We start from the raw sequence: 9,504 nt of genomic DNA, 5'->3' as shown, positions 1-9,504 counted from the left end.
CACTTGAGTTGCTACATAGATACCAGAGAATCACATGGGGTAAAAAAGCAGCAATCATTGGGCCTTAAAGCCTGGTGGTGGCGTACTATTAATGTACCAACAATGACAACACTTCCTGATCCCCCTGATACAAATCAGAAGAGCTTCCTTAATTTGGTCTGTAGCTCGGTGAGCTCCTAACCTGCCACTATGGCTTTTCTGGACACTCTGCGTCAGTGGGACGTGGCTGCAACTTGTGTTGACAGAGACGATTTATCTGAGGCACTCAGGATTTTTCTTTCTATCCAGGACCCAAACTCCAAAATTTGTTTTGACATTGGCTGTCTCCAACTTCTTAACCAAGATCTGAATGCTGCTGAAAAGGTATGGCTGATGTTTGTTGGTGAAACGCAAACTGAAACATTACACACAAATATGTGGTATTTTGTACTATTACTCTACTCGTTAAAAACCTAAATCTTGTCTAGATGTGGCTGATAAAGCTAAGATGACATTCTGTGATATATTGCAGCCTGAAGTGCAAGTCACCAAGAAAGAAGAAGTAGAGGTTACCGTTTCTCTTTTCTTCTAGAGGAAGTTACAGTGTTTTGTCATGTTTCTCAGGCGTTTGATTGCAGCATTCAAAAGGATGAGCATCTGGCTGTCGCCTTCTTTCAGAGAGGAATCACATTTTACAAAAAAGAGAGGCAAGACACATCAGTCATATCAATAAAATGCCCATGTTCATTTTTAATATCCAACATTGTTCAACACATATTCAACACTAGACATATTGATGTGATTTATCATATGCAGTAGTTAACTGGTTTATTTATATTTCAAGGTATGAGGAGAGTTTAGGTGATTTCCAGCAAGCCTTCAAAACACTAAGAGGCAACCAGCTGATCGATTACAAAGCACTGGGTCTCAGATACAAACTATATGCATGTGAGGTAAGTATTTAAAAGACTTCAGTCATTTTTATAAGTCCCTTATAATGCCATTTACAAATTATGAGACAACTCAACACTGTTCTTCAGTGACAAGCTTGTAGTACAATATCAGTATTTCCTGCTACAGGTTCTCCACAACATGGCCCTGGCTCAGGCTCAGCTGGGTAACTGGGAAAAAGCTCAGGAAAACCTTGTGAAGGCTCTCGACTACAAGACAGACACCAAACTCAATGTCATCGACAAAGCTCTGCAATCCACCCTGGTCAGCTGACATGTAGTCACGGTTATAAAAATAAACACGCAGTCCTTCAGCCCATGACGAAAAGTTTGAATTTAAGCTACCAATAAAATATTGTGTTCAGTTATTCATTATCTTTCAGCTTTTTATTGGAATTGTATTTTTGTTTGGGGTGGGATGTAAATAGCAAGTAGCTCATTATTTAATATATATATTCATATAAATATAAGACATAAAATGTCTATATCAGCCGTTGTATTTGCAAATACATATACATTAATGTATGGACAGTGCTATTTGTTTGCATTGCTGTAGCACCAAATGATACTTGTTTAATATCAATGGTATTGGCAAATGAATTAGAATTTACTTTCATGTTAAAAATGTGTGATAAATATTTTAATATCACTTGTGATTCAATTTCACCAACAGAAACAGAAGCTTTTCAAACTGGTCGAGTTTCCCTCAAAAGTGATTTTTAAACCAAACAAGCACTATGTTGCTCAGCTGGAGAAGAAGGACTACCTGGGCAAAGCCAAGGTAAAACTTCATCTGATGATGCAGCTGAACATATGAACCCCATTAAACTGAATGAGTACAGCTCAGTAAAATGTCACTGTAAGATGTTTTGTGTGCTTGCTTTTTTTTAAAAAATATATAATACATTTGAGATCACTCTGGAGAGAACGCTATAATGATCTGACATAATTAATCCACATTTTTTTCTCTGTTGTCTTCAGGTTGTTGCGTCTGTCGTTCCTCAGGATGAGTTCTCTGGATTTGCTCCGTTACAGCCACAGGTGACATATGAGCTCTTGAGCAATAAAAACAACAATGCAATCAGATAACAAAGAACCCAGCATGTTGTCATTAGCTTGTTGTTACATTACATGAAAAAATTTAAAAAACTTAAGGTAAATTAAATTAACCATGATCAACCTGCAGTGGTGACCATGACGCAACAAAACTTTGATATATCACAACCTGCATTATATGTAGACATTCATGACGTTTTCTTTCTCTTCATTTTCTTTTTAAACTCAAAGACTCCAATACTACTGATCGGATTCTTAGTGTTTTTGTTTACACATTACAGGTTGAAGATGGTCCAACTTGTCCAAAAGAACCTGAGGTTCTAAGGTAGTCACTTTAAAATTGTACAAATTGGATGCTTTCTAATTACACATATTATTTATTTATTTGAAATGTAGAAAAATATGATTTGCAGATTACCTTGATACTTATAATACCTTGATAATGCTGGATTTTCCACTCTACATGTCAGATGTGTAAAATACCCTTTATTTAGAAAGAAATAGAAAATAAGGGGAACCATCAAGCAAAAATGTTGAATCATTGTCTAAATGTAAACAACAGAACAGCAAGATAGAAATGTATTATTACAGAGTAATAATCAAGACTAGTGTCCCAGCAGGTCTCTTGATGCCATGTGGATTGTCCTGTCTTCACAGGGCTTTAGAAGGAGAACCACACACTGTCCTGTTTGAGTTTGTTCCTGAGACCAGTGATGAGTTGGCTGTAGTGCCCGGAAATATTGTGTTTGTGCTGCAGAGGGGTGCCGACAACTGGGCTTCTGTGATCTTCAATGAGAGAGTATGTGATCCGTACATCTGTGACTTCTATGCTAATGTGAATCTATCAAGACCTCCAGTCGGCACTTTTTCTTCTTGTGAAATATGAAGACACAATTATTCTTGTTACGCTCACCTTACTGTCAATCATTGTCATATCACTTATAGCGAGGACTTGTTCCGTACAATTACCTGGAACGTTTGGAGATTTCCTTGGCTTCTAAACAGAATGAGGTAGGAATTAACTTTCCTATTTTCTTTGTACACTCTCTGGTTTCTAAAATTGCACTCAAAATGTGGTGTTTGTTCAATTTTTGTAGTATGTTGCAATCACATTTTTATTTATTTCTTGTCATCTATTGAATGGTATTAACCATGGATAGGGAGTATCTGCACCTCCAGCTCGAAAACCACCCACCAGGCCTGAAAGGAAACAAGGTAGACTTATCTGACACAGTTTCAGCAATCTAAAATAATAGCATTTGCTTAATTGGTGCCAAACACCATTGCATTTGACAAGCTCTATTCATCTTTCAGAATTTCTGTGACACACAAAAAAAAGCAATTCACAAATACAGTTTGGTTCATTTAACAAAACATGTTTGTGTTTAAGGTCTTACTCCTCGTGCTAACAGCAGTGGAGACACACAGCCAAAGGTATGTCAAGTCAAATCTTCGATTTTTCCAGTCCTGGCCGCAAATGCTAGACCTCTAAACCACACAGTATGCCAACATGACGTGTTTTAGGGTGGATTTTATTTTAATTTCTGATGTATCCTTTCATCAATGCCAGGAAGCACAGCCTACCGACAATTCGTATATTGTCAAAGTCCGATTCACATTCACCTTTGCTGTCTCAGTACCGCCTGGGTCTCCCTATGCAATGCTGATTGAGAAAATCAGTAAGAAACTAAATCTCCCTCCTGCTGCCATCACCTTGAGGTATGGCGCACTTTCAAACAAAAGATCCAGGTTAATTGGTGTATTGTGTTACTGAAAGAGTCCAAAATCAATCCTTTTGTTCGATTTAGTTTAACCTCCGAGGCAGATGGACAAAGTGTAATCAATGCCGACACAGAAATGGAAAGTGTGTGGAGTAGCGCCAGTGGCAGGCGCATCACCCTGTGGTGTACCACCAAAGAGGTAAGTTTAGTGGTGATCTGTTGCTGTGCATGCTGGCCTCACACATTTTTTGGTATTCTGTCTGATACTGCAGTATTGGGATGGTACCGATATTTATGAACGGAACCTGCTTATTACTTTTAAGAACTTGGTAGTCAAGTATTTCCTGAGAATTTCTATTTTATCAGCCACACTCAAACTACTGAGACCTCATACAACTGTAACAGGTTTTTCTGCGCATCTTCCAGCACTACACATCTGAATCAGGTGCTTCTCAGCACAAAGATAGTAACATCCAAGGGAAAAAAAGGACTGGAGCAGACTGACTGATTTTTAGCCTTTAATTGTGCAAAAAGACTTACATTTCGACACTACTGTGTCTTCATCAGTCAGAGTCAAAAAGATGTTTCATCTTCAATCATGATGGTCCTGCAGTCAAGTACAACAACAGTAGTACACTAGTACATAACAGACAGACATGATTTTGAGCGAGAACACTCCAAAAAAAAAAAAAAAAAAAAAGCAGAAAATTATCTATGTGCATTTTGTGTTTTCAGGAAACTGATGGAGAGCCACAGAATGAGATTCACTATGTAGCACTTCATTCCTACGAGTCATCAAATCCAGAAGATCTCAGTTTTCAGCAAGGCGATAAAATCACATTAATCTCTCAAGGTAAAACATACAGTATACTCCTGAAAAAATTAGAAATACTGTGATTTGTCCAGGAAATATGATTCTAATTTATAATTCCTTCTTTTTTAGTTAACCAGGACTGGTTGGAGGGGCAATGTAATGGGAATACTGGTATATTTCCCGCAGCCTTTGTGGAAGAAGTTCCAGTGAACGGGCAGTAATTTAAATAAATAAATGTAAACACAAAATGTAGAAAAGCCAGTAATACAGATAACTGGCCAAACCTGAAAAATGGTGAGGTACAGACTACCAAAACCATTTTATAATGCATTTATAAACAGTTTTTGACAAGTTTTTCACATGGTGACAATACCTTTGGACAACTGTGCCAAGTTATAATGTTTGGACAAGATCATAGGTGACGTTCTGTGATTTAGTAAGTTATGTGAGAAAAAAAACTTGTGATATCTGTTATAAATGTATGAAAATATTTAATGATTAGCATTTCCAGCAATTACAAGTATTATCAATGTATATGATATATGCATAATTTAATAATTAGGTGGAGATGCTGTGGATTACTGGTAAATTATCAAGACGTTCCTTCCTCTTCATAGGCGATAGCTATGCCCTTTCTGCCCTTTCCTGCCTTCACAACAGGCGTCTCTCCCAACTTCTGCTCTAAGCCACGCCAGCTCCGTTCTGCCAGGAAAGATGCTGGAAAGAGAAAGCAGAAAAGTATATTTGTTTTGTTGTTTTTAAAAGGGCTTACATGCACAAGGTGTAACGATTTCTGTATGTCTATGTAAAATTCTACAATAAACTTCTGGATGTATTAAAGCAAACAATGTATTATTGAGCGAACCAGCTGAGTTAGTGTTGGCTACAGTCATCGTCTGGTTTCTGAGGACCACAGAAGAACCACATGAGGACTCTGCAGGAGCACTGAGCAACAGATTGTGGCTTCGCAGAGCTCCTGTGATTAATGACACGTCAGTCTCGTCGTCGTCATCCTGCTGATCAGCCAAAGGCACATGACTCTGTCCACCTGGTGAAAGTTTGATGTAAAAAGATCAGACACAGAAAAATACTTGAATAGCCTTCGTTAAGCTACTGGTGCTTAAAAAATACAACCAGCTCAACATGTTTGATAAATATAGAGATATAGATTCATATTAGGGATGCATGTAAATTACTGACGTGGAGAGCAGGGTGAAGTCTTACATTTCACTTTTCAATAATTTAATAATTCTCTTCCCTTTAGATGCATATTTTGACTCCCCCTCATATCTCCAAATGTCGTGCAGTTGCTACAAATCCTTTCATCAATACTAACTACAAGAGGATAATCATACATACTTAAAGATGGTATAATATACCTTAAAACATGTGAAATCTAAATCTAAAAATCTAAAAATGCAACTATTTGATCCCTTACAGCTATTTGGCTATTTACACCCAACCGCCTAGTCTATCTATAAAGAGAAACAAAGTCTCTAAAGAGAGCAGGCTGAAATGGATGAATGAGTTAAATGCAGGACTCTTCACTGAGAGACGGAGATTTGAATTTCGACCCAGGGGACTGGGGTTTCAGTCCTGTATAAAACTAAAAGGCAGTGGGACTTTATTTTTAGTTTTGGTTACGTTTAGGAAACAAAACTAGTTGGTTAGGTTTGTCTCTGTCACGCGAGTGCAAAGAGCGTTATTGGCTACTGACACCTGGGTGACTGTCTCTGCCGTGCTAGGCTATATATACCCAGGTATAAATAGTCAAATTAACTATTTTATCTTGGGTGCAAATAGCATTGTCACATACTGACGTGTGGGTCCTAATAGCATCTGACAATATAAATTTGGGGTGAGATAAAAATTAAAACATCCTTCACTGCCTGCTCCAAAACAGATAAAGCCCTTACAAAATCCTTCATGTTCATAGCATCGCTAAAATAAAAAAACTGAGAATTGGAATGTGAATAAATTCTGATCTAACCTGGCAGGAGATGTCGAAAGTCTGTGACATATTCCTCCGACCACTCCCTCTTCTTGTTGCAGGCCACCTCCATCTCAAATGGTGTTACTACAGGTTTATAGAACTCACTTGAGTCCAGCATTGAGTTCTCAGGACACGCGACCAACACAAAAATGTCAATTTCCATAAAGTTTGCTAGTTTGGGCACGTTCAGTTTCCCCATGGCAAACATGTAGCTCTTCTTGCCAGCTCGGTGGATCGTCTCCTTCAGCTGCTCGATGATGTTGAGGTAGTCGGCCACCCCGAGTGTGCCGACAAGGATGCCGACCACATTGGCATCTTTGGCCCTTTCTATGGCGTAATATCGCTTCATCAGTGTACGGTTGATGCTTACTGATTCAGTCCTCCCAATCATTGTCATGGGGTCAAAAGAACAGAATGAGCAGCGATTCCAAGTCATCATGAAGTTTCTCAGGGTCGCTCCCTCCTGGCCGACATAGAACATACTGTAATCCGTTATGCTTAAACCACTTTTCAAGGAGAACTGCCTTCCAAACTGATAAATAACCTGGTTGTTGTCCTGTTCTGACAGACTGGTGTCATCATTTCGTGTTTTAATGCAGCCGTGACTGTAACACTGCTCCGCTTCGACAACAAGCTCTGAGATGATGAGGTTTGGATACTCTGCTGAAAGGATTGTCTGAAGGTCACCTGAAAAAAAAAAAAAAAAAACATGTAGAATTCAATCACTGAGAAGAAACTATTAACAAACCTGAAGAATTACACATAGCAATTACAGAGCTGCATGGTTAAATAAACATGAATACCAGCCCTATATAATGGCAGAAATATATAATGGTCTGATCCTCTTTCATACAGCAGGGCCATGTGGAATTCCTTACTTATGGCATGAACATAGTTGACATCGTAGAGGAGAACGATGTGACTCTGTGTGTCAGGGTAGAGCTCTCTGAAGGTAGAAGTGCACTTCTCGAGATCCACCTGCCTTCTCTCAAAGACGTACATCAGTGGCAGCCTTTTGGACGGGCTGAGGCACGCGCTGCCGTAGTGTACAATGCAGTCGGCCCCGACGTGCTCTGCAGCTACCTCATCCACACAGCAACTGCATCAAGGGATTCAGCAAAAATGATGAATGCAACAACTTTACAAAACAAATGACAAGCTAATTTGCATAAAACATTTAAATTTTATCCTGTTTTGTAACAGTCTAGAAAAAATGTAATTATGTGCCTTAACAGATAAATAAAAACTATAAAAGTACAGTAGCAAAAGTAGTATTTTTAAAGCTCATTAACCCACTGTATTAGGGCATGTAGCCTAAGAAAAGTGCATCATCAAAAAAATGTAAATAAAAAAACTGCCAAAAGTTTAATTTCTTCATTAAATCTATTATACATTCAAATATCATGTGTGCTGAATTTGGAAATTTGGAAATAACTAGGGATACACCCATAACTTATAATATCCTGCTTCTCACGGCCTATACCAATAAGATAACAAATAATTTCACATCTTTGTATTTTAAAAATAAGTTCATTGCCTGCCAATATTTACATATATATTTTTTATTAAACACATGGAATTAAAATGCCCATAAAATGTCTTTGTCAGATGCATCTGTAATCACATCACTACCACATTTTTCACCTAACTTTGCATGAACAACGTGTGCGTTATGAAACCAACTGAGGCTTCACTCAAGTTAAACCTGGCATCTTACCTGCCGTAGGATGTATCTCCCAAGATGAATGGCTTGGCATTACAGTTTCTTTCGATCTCCACTGCTATTGCAACCGAATCCCCCAGCAGCTCATCAGGAAACTGCAGAGCAACCTGTGGACATGAACCATGTTAGACAAACTTGTGTCTTGTGTTCTTTCATGTGATTTAACTTTATTAGCTTAACTGAATGGCTGAATGGAGCTTTTAATTTTAACAAGAATTGTGTTGTCCTTTGATACCAGTGGACTTACATGTTGACATAACTATGAGTATAGAAAATGATGTCCTCACCTTTTGAAATTGACGCTCAGTGATGAAGTCACAAGTCTTCTTTATTTGATACAACTCTTCAAGTTTCTCCAGAGGGGTGTTTGTCTTCACTGTTACATCCACCACCCGCTGAATTACACTTTCCGAGCTGCTACTGAACGCGTCAGCCATTACTGCACAGGAAACACTGCCTGAAAACATAAGATAAACTGTATTACAGCAAGAGCCAAGCTAATGAAAATATAAGTGACATTTTTGACATACTTAATGGTTCACTCTGCCGGCGAATGATACGTTTCATTGAGTTAAAATCAAGTTTATTTACACAACCACCTATGACTATAGTTACATTCAGGAATTAGTGAATAAATAAAGCCTAACATTGTAACCACTTTACAACATTGCCAATTAGAAATTGTTGTATTGTCTTAAAAGGAAACGACACCCATCGTGTAAAATATACCGTTAACGGTTAACCACCCCATTAAATTAACGTTACCGAGCTACCATAATGTTATCTTACCTAAGTTAGCTTAGCCGCTAGCTGATTTGACTCCAGACGTCTTTGTTTAAAACCTCAGTCATCACAGACTATCATTTACAACTCATGACGCTGTGTACCTGCATTATCACATACATGTAAACTTCAATGTCATGTGTGTAGTTTTTGACGGATAAACGCTTCTATGACAGCTACACACGTGTGGGCAGTCCAGTACACACTACTGTAGTAACTAGGCCAATGACTTCCGGGTCGAAAGATTTTTCAAAATAAAAGCCAGGGCAAACTAACAGGTTAACGTGTTCTACTGCATTGATTGTTTATTTTGTGAAATTATTTACCTCACAACATTTTTTCTCTTCTCAACCCTGGCATCATTTTAAAACTAATATCATAACTACTACTACTAAAACTGACTCACATTTTCAGAATCAGTTACAATACACACTTAAATCAGTCACATATAATGTTACTTATTCCTTACTCCATTAAGGGTCATC

General features: G+C 38.1%; 2 protein-coding genes across 3 annotated transcripts; one reads left to right on the top strand and one right to left on the bottom strand.

Moving 5' to 3' along the window:
* Positions 1–130: 130 nt before the first annotated feature.
* ncf2 (neutrophil cytosolic factor 2) lies at positions 131–5,368 on the top strand. Of its 2 annotated transcripts, XM_084747039.1 has the most exons (15): positions 133–363; positions 604–686; positions 824–932; positions 1,060–1,194; positions 1,603–1,710; positions 1,911–1,970; positions 2,267–2,310; positions 2,643–2,784; positions 2,931–2,996; positions 3,146–3,200; positions 3,376–3,419; positions 3,556–3,704; positions 3,794–3,905; positions 4,442–4,559; positions 4,650–5,368. In XM_084747039.1, exons 1-15 carry the CDS (start codon positions 190–192, stop codon positions 4,739–4,741), a joined length of 1,491 nt encoding a protein of 496 aa, XP_084603165.1. In that variant the 5' UTR covers positions 133–189; the 3' UTR covers positions 4,742–5,368. The 2 variants fall into 2 exon arrangements, with proteins under 2 accessions (XP_084603167.1, XP_084603165.1); XM_084747041.1 differs by lacking the exons at positions 3,556–3,704; positions 3,794–3,905 and having other exon boundaries at positions 131–363.
* On the bottom strand, positions 5,003–9,246 carry dph2 (diphthamide biosynthesis 2). The gene is made up of 7 exons (XM_084747042.1): positions 9,026–9,246; positions 8,524–8,693; positions 8,231–8,343; positions 7,392–7,612; positions 6,511–7,200; positions 5,386–5,568; positions 5,003–5,237 (listed from the first exon to the last, which is right to left on the bottom strand). The coding sequence occupies exons 2-7, from the start codon at positions 8,671–8,673 to the stop codon at positions 5,113–5,115; spliced, it is 1,482 nt and encodes a 493-aa protein (XP_084603168.1). The 5' UTR covers positions 8,674–8,693; positions 9,026–9,246; the 3' UTR covers positions 5,003–5,112.
* Positions 9,247–9,504: the final 258 nt, after the last annotated feature.

This window comes from Lutjanus erythropterus, chromosome 21 (genome assembly GCF_056507025.1).
Source record: "Lutjanus erythropterus isolate fLutEry1 chromosome 21, fLutEry1.hap2, whole genome shotgun sequence".
NCBI lineage: Eukaryota > Metazoa > Chordata > Actinopteri > Lutjaniformes > Lutjanidae > Lutjanus > Lutjanus erythropterus.
Note: the sequence above shows the minus strand (reverse complement) of the source record. Positions and strands in the feature narration are given on the sequence as shown.

Bases quoted from the DNA above. Each gene is read 5' to 3' on its own strand.
- dph2 (XM_084747042.1), bottom strand. From the start codon at position 8,673: ATGGCTGACGCGTTCAGTAGCAGCTCGGAAAGTGTAATTCAGCGGGTG. The intron at 7,613-8,230 runs GTAAGATGCCAG...CCCTTGATGCAG, and splicing joins GGAGATACATCCTACGGCAG to TTGCTGTGTGGATGAGGTAG. The intron at 5,238-5,385 runs GTTCGCTCAATA...TTCTCTTTCCAG, and splicing joins AGCCAACACTAACTCAGCTG to CATCTTTCCTGGCAGAACGG.
- ncf2 (XM_084747039.1), top strand. From the start codon at position 190: ATGGCTTTTCTGGACACTCTGCGTCAGTGGGACGTGGCTGCAACTTGT. The intron at 364-603 runs GTATGGCTGATG...CATGTTTCTCAG, and splicing joins ATCTGAATGCTGCTGAAAAG to GCGTTTGATTGCAGCATTCA. The intron at 3,705-3,793 runs GTATGGCGCACT...TGTTCGATTTAG, and splicing joins CCTGCTGCCATCACCTTGAG to TTTAACCTCCGAGGCAGATG.